The 16888-nt window shown below is 42.7% G+C and overlaps 2 protein-coding genes across 3 annotated transcripts; one reads left to right on the top strand and one right to left on the bottom strand.

Annotated features, from left to right (window-relative positions):
- Window positions 1–180: 180 nt before the first annotated feature.
- fam222bb (family with sequence similarity 222 member Bb) lies at window positions 181–8031 on the top strand. Its single transcript, XM_071905885.2, has 3 exons — window positions 181–300; window positions 1960–2085; window positions 2202–8031. The coding sequence occupies exons 2-3, from the start codon at window positions 2004–2006 to the stop codon at window positions 4250–4252; spliced, it is 2133 nt and encodes a 710-aa protein (XP_071761986.1). The 5' UTR covers window positions 181–300; window positions 1960–2003; the 3' UTR covers window positions 4253–8031.
- A 37-nt stretch (window positions 8032–8068) lies between these two features.
- On the bottom strand, window positions 8069–16746 carry LOC139916867 (transient receptor potential cation channel subfamily V member 1-like). 2 transcript variants are annotated; one of them, XM_071905884.2, is made up of 15 exons: window positions 16513–16746; window positions 15608–15762; window positions 14656–14808; window positions 14091–14228; window positions 13769–13998; window positions 13220–13396; window positions 12612–12767; window positions 11884–11979; window positions 11708–11778; window positions 11353–11518; window positions 11200–11266; window positions 10709–11043; window positions 9842–9966; window positions 8926–9038; window positions 8069–8827 (listed from the first exon to the last, which is right to left on the bottom strand). In XM_071905884.2, the coding sequence occupies exons 1-15, from the start codon at window positions 16686–16688 to the stop codon at window positions 8748–8750; spliced, it is 2238 nt and encodes a 745-aa protein (XP_071761985.1). In that variant the 5' UTR covers window positions 16689–16746; the 3' UTR covers window positions 8069–8747. The 2 variants fall into 2 exon arrangements, with proteins under 2 accessions (XP_071761985.1, XP_071761983.1); XM_071905882.2 differs by having other exon boundaries at window positions 13694–13998.
- Window positions 16747–16888: the final 142 nt, after the last annotated feature.

The raw sequence follows: 16888 nt of genomic DNA on the forward strand, positions 1-16888 counted from the left end.
TCCAAATTATGGAATCTGTAAAAACATGCAGTGCATTCTGTACAACATGTAAGGGTAAATCATGTAGCTGTAGCATGTACAAGTTCCCATTTAAAGTTCCCATTTTGGACAGGCGCCCAACGCGACGCCTAAATGGAGAGCCGGGGTCCTCAACCGCCGTTCCTTTCGCGCATGCCCGACAAATGTTGCTGCCGTAGCCAGCAGCACGGAGAAAGCACCGGGGATGGTCTCTTTATTATCAAAAATATCAACGTTATAGCTCCACAAAATGAAGTTTCCTTACTCATAAATTCGCGAGGAGTAAGTATTTTTCCGATTATCATGGCTCGCTTCGGTAAGTTTTAGCAGTGGAAAGCTAAAGTTTGCTAACCAGCTGGCCTGGTCACAATAAGCACAAAGAGGCGTCCGCTTCTTATTTATTGTGGAGCTTGACTCGAGCTAATGTTAACCTATTTAACGCTACATTCGCTAACCAGATTTCACCATTTGTTATTTCCGTGGCGTGGGAGTATCGTCGCCCTGCTGTCAGCTCAGTTTATGTTTACTTGCTGAAGGATCCTGCATTCAGAACGTTATTAGCTAGCTATTTGAACTACCGTTACAGCAGGTTTAGGTTGGATTGCTAGACAAATGGCTAACGTTACCTAGCTACAGACTGGCTGTGTGAAAGTTGGCTAGGTTTTTAATATGTGATACGTCACGGTCAAAATACGGACCACGGATAAAGATATTTTAAAGGCAAGGCCATATAAAAGGTAGGCTTGACCTATTTCTGCTGAAAAGGTCACACTATTCACTTTGCGTTATGCAGGAACCCTTTTCCCTTCGTGGTTTGACTCTCCATCCCACAGGACGACGCAGTGTTATCAGCCTTTTAAATGCCTTCTCATGATACCATCTCTGTTCACCCCGGAATGCTTATTAAACAGCTTTTTAAATGCTATGTGTTTGATAACTTTAGAGAGAGATACTGAGATACCTTAACTTCATATTGTGTCAGATAATGCAGAGATGCAATGGGTATTGGCTAAACAATCTGGTGGAGACATGGATATTAGCTTGAACATGGGATTATGTCCTTGTGAACTCTGCTTTTTGTGTCACACCTCTGATGTACAGTAATGTCACGTTTGAGCTGTTGAATATTGGGACAAACACCCAAGCCATAACATCAATTAATCACATACAGCATGTTCGACATATGAAATGAACATTTTCAGTTTGCAAAGATGATTGCAATGCAGGCCTTACCCAAATCTAAAATCTGAATAGGAATGAGGCTGTCTATTATTTAATCATAAAATGCACCGTATTTTTTTTTGCCAACCAGTGTGGGATTCATTGCTAGTTCACTGCCACCCTTGAAATAAGTGCTGACTTGTTTTACTGGTGCAGTCGTTATGGCCTAATGTCCTATTGGCGTTTGGATTAGGTTTATGTGATCTAGTAGCTAAAGCATTGTGTACGTACAGCCGATGCTTTTCTTGTAAGCAAGTTTTCAACAAGACCGCTGGCTTTGCCACTTGATCAAGATCAAAATGGTTTTCTGTGGCTTTCGATACAGGGCCGATGCCTTGACTTTGATTTTAATCTGCTTTCTCATAATATGACCCACCAAACCATGTGCAGAAGAGGAAATTGTGCTTGTTTACCAGCTGCACTTTTGGCACAGTCTCACGTGAGATTGGAGAAGACAGCTGGTCGGCTTGCAGCCTGCCATTGTGCTGTCTCTGTGTTGTTTTGTTCTAGAAAAAGAAAGGCATTCTCCATCCCTGTCTCAGCTTTTTGCTAGCTGCAGGGTGTATGGAGCAGGCTTTTACACAACCAAGATGTCAGTTTATTACAGGCTGCCATTTGCAAAAGGTCAAACTGTACTGCATGTGATAAGAGGCAATAGCAAAGTCATTTCACACCAACGTAAGTGTCTGTCAGTGGCTGACTTGCTGTATTTCTCCCCAGTATGGTGAGGAGAAAGTCCCATGCTACATTAGTGGAATAGTGACATGCTGGCCTGTCTGCCGGCATCAGGTGACCCTACCACCCGACTTCTCTCCCGCACGCAGATGAACACTGGACTTCAGAAATGTAAGTGCTTCCTTCCACCATTTTGTGGATGTAGTTCCGTTGAAATGAGTCATTTCCTGATTAGTCACTGTCCTTTGCTCAGCATTCCTTGTTGTCTGACCTTATACACATTGCAGGGGAAACTACACAGAAGATGAGATCTGCCAACTACCCAACCCCAGCAGAGTTGGATGCCTATGCTAAGAAAGTTGCCAACAATCCTCTGACCATCCAGATCTTCCCCAACAGTGTCAAAGTACCTCAAAGGAAGCACATTCGCCGCACAGTCAACGGGCTTGACACATCGTCATCCAGCCAGCGCCACAGTCCCTACCCCTCTCAGGTCAGCGCCAGAGCGGGCCTTCTGGCCGTCCTCCGTGCGCCTGCCAAAGGCATCATCAAAGAGTCGGACGGTAGCCGAGCCCGGCTGCTTCATAAGGCCGTCATGAACCCTCACAGCGGGCCGTACGCGGCTCAAAGCACTTTAAACGTTCCTCAGTCTGCTCCTCACCTGCAGGGTCCGCCTCAGCCTCAGGCCCAGGCCCTGGCTGCCCAGAAGCAGGGCATGGTTCACCCACAGGCGCTACAGCAGCAGCAGCAGAGCATGACTCACCCAATGACTTTACAGCAGGCCCAAACTATGCCTCATCCGCAGGCTTTACAGCAAAGGAACATGGCTCATTCACAAGCTCTGCAGCGGCAACAGAGCTTGTCCCAGCTGCAGACTTCACAGCAACAGCAAAGATTGGCTCATCCACAAGGCATACAGAGGCAGCAGAGCTTGCCACACACCCAGGCTCTACAGCAGCAGCAGAGCCAGCCTTGTCCGTCAATTGTGCCGCAGCAGCAGCATCTTTCTCATCTGCAGACGCTGCAGCATCAGACGGCTCCTCATCAACAAGCTTTACTTCAACAGCAAGGAGTGACTCAGGATCTGCGGCACATGTCTGACGGAGCTCAGCTTCCGAGCCTGCAGCATTCCCAGGGCATGGCTGGCTCTCAGCCTCTTCCCCAGGCTGCGGGTGCAGGACCTCCTGTCGCGCCCAATGGCCTCCAGCAGCCTCTGCCGGGTGCCTATGGGCCCCGGAAGCTCCCCGATGCAGACGCCCCACCAAACGTTACCGTATCTACCTCCACCATCCCGCTGTCCATGGCGGCCAGCCTGCACCAGAACCGGCCTGGTGACCTGAGCAGCATCGTGCACCAGATCAACCAGTTGTGCCAGGCACGGGCCGGCATGGGCGCCACCTCAGTTTGTGAGGGCCAGATCGCAAACCCTAGCCCCATCAGCCGCAACCTGCTCATCAATGCCAGCTCCAGGGTGTCGACTCACAACCCGGCCCTGGGCTCTGTGCCCAGCTGCCTCATGGTGGGGCCTCCAGACAAAGCTGCAGCTCAGGCTCCCACTGCTGCTCTCCATTCACAGCCCAATATGGCTGCCATTAACAGTATGCCTGCCTTTCACACAGACACAGAAAAACTACAACTGCAGCAGCAGCAGCTTCACCACCAGTTACATCAGCAGAAACAACAGCAGCAACAACAGTTACAGCAACAGTTACAGCAACAGCAACAATTACAACAACAACAACAGCTACAGCAGCTGCAACAGCAGCAGCGCTCCTGGGCCCAACATCAACTGGCCCACATGCAGCAGCCGCCTGAGGGAGCCCACCCTTGCAAGAACCCAAGAAGGGAGCCTCCCTCTGGGTGTGGATTCCCCACCCGAAACCTCAACTACCCTCGCAAGCTGCTCAGCGCTGCCCAGTCCTTTCCTCTAAAACACCCAGCAGAAAAAACGCAATCTTCGTCCCCTGTTAACGGCCCAGTAGGCTCCATGCCTTACACTAATGGCCACTACATGCAGCCACCATGGGCCAGCATCCCAGCCCCAGCTGGTAACAATGGACCAGGCCCTCAGGACCTCCCGGTGTCCTTCCAGGGAGGACAGGCCGGCACCTCCACAGACTGCATCCCAGGGGCAAAGTACAGACCAGGGAAAGGAGGGGCAGCTGGCCAGTCGAAGCTGATGCAGAATGTGGATTTCCTAGGTGGGGACTTCCAGATGCCCAGCTTCCAGGAGCAGAACATAGATGTGATGGAGAAGATGCACAGGCCAACCATGGGCCAAGTTCAGGAGCCTAACAACGGTGGCGGTGTCCACACTCATCACCCAGGCTACCGATAAAGCTTGAGCTCATCCCCACTTTGTGTGTTTTGAGTTTGTGTTCCCAACAGCTACATTCAGCTACTCCTATGGTTTGTCTTCAAGATCTTGCAAGTGATCAATTTATTCTCCTCCACATTTTATTGCTTCAGAGCTTAATTTATAGACGCACCAGGTTGTGATGTTTCAAAGTGTTCCTCAGGTCTTAAGCCATGTCTTACCTTTGTTCCAATGAAGGGTTTGTGAGATTGTTGTTCCACTGTCGAATAGTATTCCTGCTTTCATCACTGGCATGGATGTGCTGCTCTCTGTACATAAATTGGTCTAAAATTTTCATCGCAGCTGAGAATATTCCCTGCCACATGTGATTGTCACAGTGCTATTCCCAGATTGACATGGAACGACTCCTTTTTTCAGCATTCGTGGCCTTACAACTGCCCAAAGGCAAGATTTAGGATGTCCTTCTGTTGTGTTTATATTTGCATTTATTTATCCTCTGACAGGTTCGTGATCAATTTGAATAAGATGGTTATATGTATATGCATCTAATAAGACTGTTGATAGGGTTATTGTCCCAGAAGCACCCTCTCCTAATTGAGGTGTGAACTCATTAAAGGCCAAAATCAGAGCCGCGACTAATCTATCGGTCGCTGCATCAGGAATTCAAAATGGCTTCTGAACTGCACCATGAGTGGTCCAGGTAGTTTTTTTATCGCTCCATGGGTGTTCACATGGTACAGAAACAGCTACCCATCACTATTGAGCAGAGTTTTAGTTAAAAATAAAACAAAGCCAGCACTAGCAAAAAGAATGGTAATATTCTCCATTTCTGAGACAGCTTCTAAACTTGCAAATAGTCTTTCTCACCTTTGGTAAGTCATAAGTGCCCCGTCGTGTATGGTAATATCGTATGTAAAGAAGTGCTTTTGAAGTAGTTGTTTTTTTTTAATTGCAGTTTTTGTCGTGTTACCTAATGTAGATTGTTCCTACTTGAATTGTAGAGGTGACGTTTAAGGAGTGAGAGCAATGAGAATTTAAATGTTATGCTTAACATTGGCAAAAGGAGCAGAAACTCCATTAGAACCCATTTGTCTTCTGCTAATGTGAAATAGAACGGTATCCCATTATTACGAAAATGGTTTCTGTATGTCGGTATGTGAAAACCAAATTGATCACTTGCAAGCATGCAAGTACAACAATAATGCAAGCTGAGGGAAATGCCTCATTTCCCCTCCAACACCTTTTCTCACCACTTTACTACTGTAATGCAAGTGAACTGATTTGGTGTGGATGTTATCTGTCTATGTGGCTTGTGGTGAGCTCTTCATCCACTAATCACTAGCCTTACCCTGTGTTGTGTTTCTACTACCTATAAAGGAAAAGTAATGTCCAACCGTTCGATGCAGGTTATATCTTGCTAGATGTGTCTAGCATGTGCTCTGGTCCCATTTCCTCCTCAAGTCCTTTGTTGGGTTGATGTTGTCTGGGCACATGTTGCTCTGCTCTCCTCAAGCCTTTTGGAAAAAGCCTTAAATGTTACACTAGTTATCCTCTACTAAATCCTTACCTTAAATGTTAACTGACTTTCTTTGCCAAGATTTGAAAGAAGAAAGTATGGTTTAAATGTGTGAAATGGAAAGTAGTCTTAGCTTTTTTCCCCTCAGCATTTGTTAATTTGAAATTGCTGTTAAATTGTAACGTCAGATCATAAGGCAATGTTACATGAGCAAATTGTATAGGCAATGGAAATAGATAATATTGCCTGCATTTGGAATGGGAACATTAAGATAATAATGCTATTCACAGCTGCTGATAAAATGCCCATCTCTTTTGTCTCTGTTGCCTATCTATCACAGCCTTTAAGATGATCATTTTAAGTGGTAAAAATATGAATAGTATTTAGCAGAATTTATAGGTGTGTAGAACTGGGCTGTAGCAGTTATTTTAAAGTCTTTGGACTGTGTTTCTTTAGTTGTTATACTTAATAAATAGCCTGATATAGTTTAATTTATTTTTTGGACCACTGCATCCTGAAGCCATAGGTGTTTCCACGTTAGGTGCCATAGGTGAAGCATATTGACGCAGATCGTGTAAACTGAAGTGTCTGCACTCAGAGGCAAATAAGAGGTTTGCAACCATGCTTTAATCTGATGTCTTTCACAATGCCTCGCATTCTTCCTCTCCGAACCCTTCTCAGAACACAGCGCAGGTCAAAAGGGAGAAAGCATGGTGAGATGATGCATCGTCTCCGAGGAAAGGCAGTGGAGATGCAAGCCGTAGCTTTTCTGGATTTGGGTCTTCATACTTGATGGCAGTAGATTTTTTTTTTTCATGGCTCTCATTTTTGATGTGCCTGCCCCTTGAAGCTGCTATTGAATTTAATCTTAACACACACTAGTGTGCTTTGTGTGTTTGTGTGTGTGTGTATGAATAGTAATGATGTATGGGCTGTATCAGTGGAATTAAGTTCCTATTTATGGGATGGGTGCAGAGGGCAAATTAAAACCACCTAAATGCTGGTAAACTTTGGCTGAGGCTGTTAAAGTTTGTCTACTCTACCAGCCACTCTGGCAAGCAACCAGCCATCATTTGGAGGTTATTATATATTAATTGGCTGGTAAAATAGTCAAAGTGGCTCTGTAATTTTTGGAACTTCGACCCAATGTGGCCTGTAGACACACAAGTTAACATTCCAGGCCTGTGTGGGTTTCTTCATTTCTTTTGCAATGCAAGGATATTTGTTTCAGGATAGACCAACAGTCATTTTGTTGAAGAGACAAAACGTGACTCAACCCATCTGTCCTGTTTTATTGAACTGCCCCGTTACAGCCGAGAAAGTCAGGTTCTACAGTTTCATATGAAGTGCCTCCACTGGGCTTAGTATGGAGTGTGTGTGTGTGTGGGTGCTTGCGTGTGTGTGTTTGTGTGTGTTAGGCTTGGGTACTTGCACACAGGTGTGCACACTCACAAAGTGCACCAAGTTAATCTCTGACGGGGGACCAAGCTACTTACTGTAACTACTGATACTGTGTCATGGACTGCGGTCCTGAAGTGTGCCACGACTCCTAGACACTGTTGGGATGTGTGAACTGTTTGCTGCTGACTCACTGACCAAAGTGACCAAGCGTCCCTCTCTTTAACCACCTGGCCCAAAGCCTTGGCAAGCTTGTACTGGGAACAGGTTATCTTGTTCTGAACAGAAATAAGCAAGATGCTGACATACATGGAGGCTGCTGCCCTCATCTGGACAGTTATGAGTAAATCTTGTGAAATTGAGATGTGAAGATGTGAATAGAGCATAAAATAATCTAGAGTGAGTAGTTCCTGTCTGCACAATACTCCCCCTTTAGATCCTCGAAGCAAGATTCAGAAAGCTGTGGCTCCAACCAGAGCACTGTACTGTTTATTTGGGGTTCCAGTTGGTAAAAACAATATTGGTACATTATCAAATCGGACTCAGAATATTTTTCCCCACAGCAGGTGGTGATATGCACTGAAAGAATCTGATCTACTGAAGCGCATTGCAGATCATCTCAGTTGACTACTGGTTGACTCAGATGGTAATATTCATTGGGGCACAGGTATTTATCATAACAACTCTCTCTAGATGTATTTTTACTCCGAGGGATGTGATCGTCTTTGGTTCTCAAAGATCCGTCATGTCATGAACGGTGGTGGAGGGGAGCTCACTTTCTCTACTTTGTGGAAATGTGATATTCCAGTTTTGCCTATCCTTCAGGAACAAAATGTCTTGCACAAACATTCCCCCTAACCAAAATAAAGTTTGCAAATGCAAAGTATTTATGACTGACCGTGTCTTTATTTTGCACATCCAGGGAAATCATGTTTACTGCAAACTGATTGTAGGCTACTATAGTGCATAATACATCTCATAATAAATATAATCTGTACTTAAATCAGGTAAACCCTCATCAAATTCTCGTGATGAGAATGTGGCCTGTGTACTGAGGTGATTTCATAACAAGAAACCAACATTGGAAGGTGTGTGCTTAACTTTTCATAGTTTAATGGCAGACATACAGTACTGCCAAAAAGGAAATGAGAAAAGAGAATAGAGTATCACAAAATAAATGCATAAAAAAAAAACCTAGTTCCAGCAGTGATGACGGTATTCAGCATTAATAGAGATTATTGGAAACTACCAGAGGTCTGACCAAGTCAACTACAAATTCAGAAAACAATTTAAATTCAGTCATCTGCTGGAACAAATCTCATGACTTTTAATCCAAGTCATTTACACAAACACAAGATCTTTTGTCAAGACTTTAGAAACCTTTTCAAGTCAAAGTCAGGTCCCAAGTCACCAGAAGTCAAGTGTCAAGCAATTAAAATTGTGACTCGAGTCCCCACCTCTGGAAACTACATACCTCTCCCCTCAAAGTTCCACTGCTCATTCTTTTCCATGGATCCATGGTGGCAGCAACTAAATATTAACCTGAAACTTGAAACTGAATATACAGATTTTAAAGTCAATCCTTTTGATGTTCAGATGAAATCAGAGAATGCTGTCATGCTGCGGGGGGCGACTTCTGACACGCATCCTCTCCAAGAGAGGACTCAGTCTCCACAGACTCCCTGACAGAAAGATTATTAAAATGCAACTTAGTATTAGTGCTGTTTTGGCATGAAGAAACAACTCACAGGAATTTGTGTGTGTGTGTGAGCTGCCCTACCATGATCTCCTGGAGTCCCGTGAGGCTTTGGCTTGATTACGTGATTCCCAGGATCTTCCTCCTGTATGATGCCAAGATTTGACCGCCATTTTTTCCAGTTCATTTCCTCCACCCTGAAGGTTAATAAGATTCATTACTTGTAAGATATCAGTGGAACATGAGAAACTCTTGACCTGACTTTATTCTTCATGTCCTCATATTACAAGGTTCCTACACATTTACATTTTACCATTCTGTATATAATTTGAAGATTTCAGGCGGTATTCAATATGATAAAAGCTCATAATTTCTCAATATTACTCTGGCTGAAGATTATTCCTCACCACAACAAATAGTGCACGCATTGACAGTGGGCTTATGACTGTAAAAAGTCTATTCTTACCTGCATCAGAACTGTACAGCAAAATTTACCATACTTTACCCAAACTATTAAAGACCTGGAAATTGCCAAATTCATTTTTCATACTTTTCCAGTAGGGATGGGCCGATATTCAATATTCGAAATTCAATATATCGCAATACAAAAATGTGACAATACATATGGGGCAGAAAAATGAATTGTGATCTTAGCTCCATTTTATTCAGCTGTAGTAATCACAAATGAGATGGTTTGCCCATCACAATTTCACAAGCTCTCCATCCAAATTATATTATTTGAACTTATTTTAAAACTGTACATTCTATCAAGCTAATGCCATCGCTAGAAAGATTTGTGGCTCAGAAATAAACATAATTCTGCACAGTCAGACTTTGTTGTTATTTAACTTTCATTTATTACATCGTATTGTGGTTGTATTGAATCATGAACCTCATATCACATATCGGATCATATCATGAGATAAGCATATCGTCCCATCCCAATTTTCCAGACCTACACAGGGAACCCTAATATCACATGCATCCTGTGATGGTTTACCTGAAAAACCTGCGACACTCTTGTCGCCCGGCGCTGAAACACAGTGTCTTCACCACTCCGGAGTACAGTTTGCCCCTCAGGCCGCGGGGCAGAGTCCGCTCCATGTCCAGAATGGTGAGGGCCCGCTGAGGAGGCACGCCCACAGCTCCAGTCAGTTTTTAACTGAGTCACATCCTCGCAATTTCATATTCTATCTCATTATCAGCCCATTTGGAAAACTATTAATATTGTATTACTGGCATATTTCAGTGCTATGATTGAATTATTTTGTATACATAGTCATACACTTGCCGTATTTGCCTTTTGTTTTTGTTTTTTTCCTTTTGTAAGGAACTTTGTAACACTTATATATTATATTCTTTAGATACTGACTTTGTGTTTTGCCTGGTTGGACTGCCTGTGTTCCCTTAGCTCTTGGTTCCTGTAAATGTAACCCCAATTTCCTGTGCTAGATCTACTGAAATCCACCCACATTACCAACATCCACTGAGGATTCATCCTGGATTATTGAGATCAGCCTAATCTCAAGAACATTAGTTTTGGGGTACTCAAAGCACATGTTAATAATAATAATAATAATAATAATAATAAACTTTATTTATAGGGCACTTTTCAAAACCAAAGTTACAAAGTGCTTCACAATAAAGAAGTGCAAGGAATAAAACATTTAGCACAAAATAAAAACTAAAGGTACTGTAGAAATAACATAGCAAAGAGATAGACAAACAAATGACAATAAATATAAATCAAAATCTTATAGAAAATTTAAAACTCAATAAATGAAGCAACTTGGCTTTAATCAGACCAGGATTAAAGGTAAGCTTTTTGATAAATGTTTTATAATAACAGACCAGAAGACCCTCCTACCTGTAGTTTCCAGATGTTTTCACTCTCATTGGAGATTTTCTCGACTGTGTTTCCCATCAGGGCGATGAGCATGTTGAGCAGCAGGATGTAGGTGAGGACGATGTAGGAGATGAGCAGGATGTAGAAAACCTCCTTGTACTGGACGTGATCCGTGAACTCCAGGTCGCCCATTCCAATGGTGAACTTGAACATTTCCAGTGTTGTGAAGCGGATGTCGTTGTAGCTTGGCTTCTCGCACTGAAATGAAGTGACACCAAACATCCTTGCACGTGCCCCCGTGCCATTGGTCAGTTTTTTGTAAGCTGGTGGAGACTCCTCTATAAGAGCGACGACGGCTATGAACAGGGGGGAAATAAAAATAAAAGTCAGAAATCTTTACCTTGGAAAACAGCTGTAATCTTTCTCCCATTTTTGTCTGCAGCCAAAATATGTCTATTTTATTTAGTTTATGCTCAACATGTTGCAACATTTAGAGTCCAGAAAGGCCTTACCAGCAGAAAATCCAAAAAGGAAGACAACATAGACGAACAGAAAGTGCAAGATGTCGCCCAGGATCATCTGAGAAGAAGAAACTGACGTCAAAGCAGGCAACTCATTTTTTTGACATTCAGACTTTGTTCACTGAACTTCACTGAACTTCTTACTCTTTGCATCATGACATTGTACATCCCCATCTGCTTGGAGCCTCTTGAAAAGTAGAGGATATTGATCCAGGCGAGGGCCAGTGAGAGGACGAGGGGTCCGACATACTCCCTCCGCCCGCAGCTGTACAGAACCGTGCAGACAAGGAGGAGCGCTGCCTGCAAGAAACTACAGGAGCAGAGGGAAGGGACCGAGCGCGTGAGAGAGCAGCCTGCTGGTTTGATATCCTTCACAAGATGTTTGGACGCTTTGCAAATGGATGATATAAAACCAGGATGCCTCAGTATTCATGCACCTGGTCCTTTATGCTCTACCTGCATAAAAAGCTTAAAATTGAAAGATTTTTGAGATACTTACAATAGAATTTCACTGAATCCATCAAGGTACAGAGCTTTGAAATTTGGAGGGTTTCTCTTGAAATCAATTATCTGTGGATTGTAGAAGTAAAATATGTAAGTATGGAATTAGTTTGAAGTTTCTTTTGACTCGTGGGAATGTCGTGGGAATTACTGGACCAGGTGGCGCTTTCTCACCGCTTTACAGAAAAGGTAGACCGCTCCAAGGACGCTGATGACCTCACCAGCGCAACGGAGGCGGTCGAGTGGGTCGTCTTCAACAGGAAATGGTGGCTGAAAATCAAACGATTGCCATTCCTTGGTGAGGCTGATGAAGTTGTTAAAACATAGTTTCTACCAGAGGTGTGACCAAGTCAACTTTGCTCAAGTCCCAAGTCAGTCTCAAGTCTAAATGTAGATCACCAAGTCAAGTCAGAACAAATCAAGAGTCCAGTATCAATTTAATATCTTAAAGAAAACTAAATATCTAGGACTTTTCAATGCAATATGGTTTTAATAGGATAAAAACTTGGTAAGAGCATCATGAGTTTGATTTCTATAATCAGTTTCAACTTCAATAAATTCAATCATTCCATACAAATTCAGAAAACAGAATTTAAATTCAGTCGTCCGCTGGAACAAATCTCATCACTTTCAATCTGAGTCATTTACACAAACACAAGATCTCAAGTCAAGACTTTAGAAACCTTTTCAAGTCATCAAAGTACAAGTCAAACTCAAGTCCCAAGTCACCAGAACCCAAGTCAAGTCTCAAGTCTTCTCTTCATGCATCAAGTCAAGTCTCAAGCAATTACTGTGATTTGAGTCTAACTTGAGTCCAAATTGTGTGACTCGAGTCCCCACCTCTGGTTTCTACTGTACTAAGTTAAAACATGATTTATTCTGTGTTGCATTTTCTGTCTTACCTGTCCTTCCTTTCTGTAAAAGGCCACAGTAGTGAAGATGCCCAGGTATATCAGGTAAACCAGGAAATTCATCAAGAATAATTTAGCGGCAAACCTGTCCCACTTGTCCTCTAGAAGACTGCGTAGAGGCTCAATCTGGAGCATCTCATGGCGATTCTGAGACAAAGTTCAAAAGTCAACCATGTTAAAAACACTTTATTCCTTCAATATGGTGAAAATCTTCTTGGCATCATATTTTAAAGTAGCCAAGGTTTTCCATCACTGGCCAATAGCAGGACTAGCTTTTACATGACCTCCTGTTTCACACATTTTTCTTCCTGTGCAATGGTGTCAACTGTCCAGACATTCATAATTCTCCCCTGCCAGGCTCTGGATTTTGCTGATTCCACACCAGCTATTCTGCTCTTGCTCTACTTTGACAGTCACATGTAACCACACCTGTGATTGGATTATTCCCTACACTGTTTAGAAGTCTTCACTGCTACCAGAGATCGCCCCCTATTAGTTAAGATTTCATCCACTGAATTGGATTGAAAATTCTGATACTAAACAACCCTGTTGGCTTATCATAGTCAGTAAAAAATTAGGTTAAAATAGATTTCTTTTACCGGAATCTCACTACCAAAGACGACTATCTCCAGCACGGAGTTGTCCTCGATGGTGTCGAGGGAACTCATGTCGTACAGCGAGGAGTGGACGGGTCCATAGACCCACTCTGTGAACTTCCTGGACAGCGGCCTCGTCTCTTCGTCCATGAATTCGCGCTGCATCATGTGCCTGAACAGCTGCCGAGTGAGAGAGCACAGAGGCAAAATTAATCTGGTGTGACAATACGCAGCGCTCTCTCACGACTGACACACACCTGGCAGGTTTTTACGTGATTAGCTCAAGTTATTTGCATGGTCTAAATGAGTGTACGTTAATGTTTTTTGACAGGTTATGCCACATGATTTTCATGTTAAATTAATGATGCATGGCAAGGCACCCATGCTAAATTCCTCCATAAATAACACCTACTTAGTAGGAGAGGAGGAAGTGGTTTAGTATACACATGCAGGCCTAATAATAAACCGCAAACCTACCCCAATCTTGCCCATCTTGGCTGCTAACTTCAAAGGAGTCAGCCCCTGGTGGTTTTCAATATCTTCCAACTTCACCTGTCTTTTCTTCACAAGTCTGTTGTGCTGAATAAGAAGCTCATCGTACATCCTTGTGATCAGGTCCGTGTTTTCCGCCGTATTGTCCGCTACGGCCACCAAGGCATGTAAGACCGTGTTTCCTTGGGAGTCTTTGTCAGTCAAGTCAGCACTTCTGTAAGGGTTTTCCATGAGGAAGGACACCATGGTCAGCTGGTTAGTGCAGGCAGCCAGCGAAAGGGGAAGCTCACCTGTTGGAAACACAGAATGGAATGGAGTGTTTATCGATAAGGTTTGGCCATAGAAATCTAAATGCTGGTTATTTTAAAGACACAACACCCACCAAAATAAAAGCCCAGTCCTGTGTTAAGCTGGAAGAACTTCCCATGGGCTTTGGCTTGGACATCTGCTCCTTTCTGGACCAGCAGCTTCACATGATCAAAGCTCCGTCTCTCTATGGCAACATGCAAAGCTGTCTGGCCTGCCACATGTATTGTTGTATTGTTAAAGCAAACAAGGCAAGGCAAGGCAAACTATTTATATAGCACAGTTCATACATAAGGCAAAGTCAATGTGCTTCACATAAAACACAAAAAATACATATTGTACTCACTCAAACTGGATTGTACAGCCAAGTGTGATAGTCCAGAATTCACACTGAGTGGCTCTAGCCATTTAATGGTGGGAGCACCCAAAGTTAGGATACACTGACGATGGCTTGAATCTTAAAATGTTTGTTGCATTCTTCCTGTTTGCCATTAAAAGAATCGCTCTATCTTGTAGAGCTAAACAGCTATTTTGTGAATCCATTTGAGTGTGGAAATCCTTTATAACGTGAACTCCAAAATCACCAAAATAAATTTCTGGTGATATAAAAAAGCCCCAAGCCAGAATTTAGTTTTACCTACCTTTGTAGTAAATGTCTTTGTAGGATGCATTGATTAAGTTTTGTAAATCTCCAGTTTCCTCAGCTATATCGAGGAGGACTTCAATGGTGTTGTTTCTGCCATCTTTCAGGTTCAATAAAGCTTTCAGGAGTGCTGTTTTCCCATTTGTTTCATCTGAAAATAATACATGCAAAAATTACATACTTTTGATTCTTATTACATTTCCTGTGATTGCAAGATGAAATGTAGATTACCAAGTCAAGTCCATGTCATAAATGTCAAGTCTCAAGTCAAGTCTCAAGTCGAAATGTAGAAGAAGTCAAGTCAGAAGAAATCAAGAGTCCAGTATCAATTTCATATCTTAAAGAAAACTAAATATCTAGGACTTTTCAATGCAATATGGTTTTAATAGGATAAAAACGTGGCAAGAGCATCATGAGTTTGATTTCTATAATCAGTTTCAACTTCAATAAATTCAATCATTCCATACAAATTCAGAAAACAGAATTCACCAGAACCCAAGTCAAGTCTCATGTATTCTCTTCATGCATCAAGTCTCAAGCAATTAAAACTGTGACTCCACCTCTGCCTCAGTCAGTCTTACCTGGATAAATAAAAGTTAAAAAATATTGGCATATCATTCATGCATCTACGAATAGTAAAGTCATTATTATTCCTATTTAATATACCTTTGAAATATTAACCCAAATCATATGTCTAGGTGCTGTACTATGTGAGGACACTCAAGCCGTAACCCCTCGCTCTCCATGACCCCATTTTTAAACAAAGTCAGTAAAAACTCTTTGTCATCTAGGGTTAGGGTTAGTTTGCATGATGAAAATTTACTTAACTGCACAAACACACTTTGAGAGCAAATTAAAGTACTGTTTCAAACTAACATGGAGACACAGAAGGGTGCAAGACCTTGACAGTCGCAAACAAGACGAGGCAAATGAATCTGAATCCAACTTGCCTGTGAATTCTGGGCTCGTAAGTCGCATGTTATTAACTCTCAGGTAGTCCAGCAGGCCGTGAAGTTGAGCTGCGTCCCCTTTGGATGCTGCTTCAAACACTCTTTCCCTGGTAAAGGCTTCACTGTAAATCTGGCCAAGAGTGGCAAAATTTTCTCTGCAGCGTAGAAAAACACACTATTCATTCAGATTCAGATTCAGATTTAAGATTTCTTATTTACATATGCACATACAAGGAATTTAGCTTAGTAAGTTGGTGCTTTGCAAATAGCAGACAAAAACAAAACAATAACAGTTAAGTGGCATCCAGTGCAATATTCAGACACAAGCAATAGACAATAGGCAATAAGCATATATTCAAGCAGTACAATTAGCAGTTAAAAATGAGAATAGCACTAGGAAATATGAATGTAAAAAAATGTACAATGCAATGTGAAGCTTAGGCTAACTGTTCAGATTTGTAACAACTAATTTTCACCATATACTACACTGTTTAAACACTTTGCATTGTGGGTGATCATACAATACAATAAACAACTGAACATTATGTTAATACAGTGTTATTAGTGTATGGGTGTCTTGGTAAAAGACCCTGAGCACCAGCTTGCGTATAATAAAGGTGTTTTTTTCTGCAAGCTGACACTTGTTCACCTGAAACCTGTCACCCTGGTAACCTGATACTTTTCAGCCCCAAACCGTAAAACACACATTTTTCTTTTGTGGTTTAACAACACAGAGGAACCAGACTGAATTTTGACTCCACAGCTCCAGCACTCAATCTACATCCGTTAATAGTAAATAATGCTGTGAATAACCTGCGAGAGGCAACTGAAACACAAGTCTTTCCCCAGTAAAGCTGATTTTTTTAACCTACTGTAGATATTATAGAAAAATGTCAAACCTTTACCTGGATACTGACACGTTGGTATCCATCGGTGCAGGACTTGTCTCTGAGCCTTCTTTTCTGAGGAGCCAACCCAGACTGTTCACCTCCGCCTCTTGCCCTTCATTTGGCTCCACTGTGTCTTCCCCCGCACCCGTCCCTGTGTCGGGCGGGACTCCATCTTGTGTGGCGTTTGTCATTATATGCAAGTCTTGGAAGTGACTATGAATGGCGCAGCGGTTCCTTCCACTAGAATCTTATAGGTTTCATGCACAGAAATGGTGAGTGTGAGTATTGTCGGTGGAGCTGAAGCTGTGTAGGTGTGGTAAAAGTCAAAGGGGAGTGGCAGGACTGAAGGTGTATGTTTCCTTGGTTACACTCCTCCCTCTCCCCAGAGAGA

The sequence above is a fragment of the Centroberyx gerrardi genome, chromosome 6 (genome assembly GCF_048128805.1).
Source record: "Centroberyx gerrardi isolate f3 chromosome 6, fCenGer3.hap1.cur.20231027, whole genome shotgun sequence".
In the NCBI taxonomy this organism is placed as follows: Eukaryota; Metazoa; Chordata; class Actinopteri; order Beryciformes; family Berycidae; genus Centroberyx; species Centroberyx gerrardi.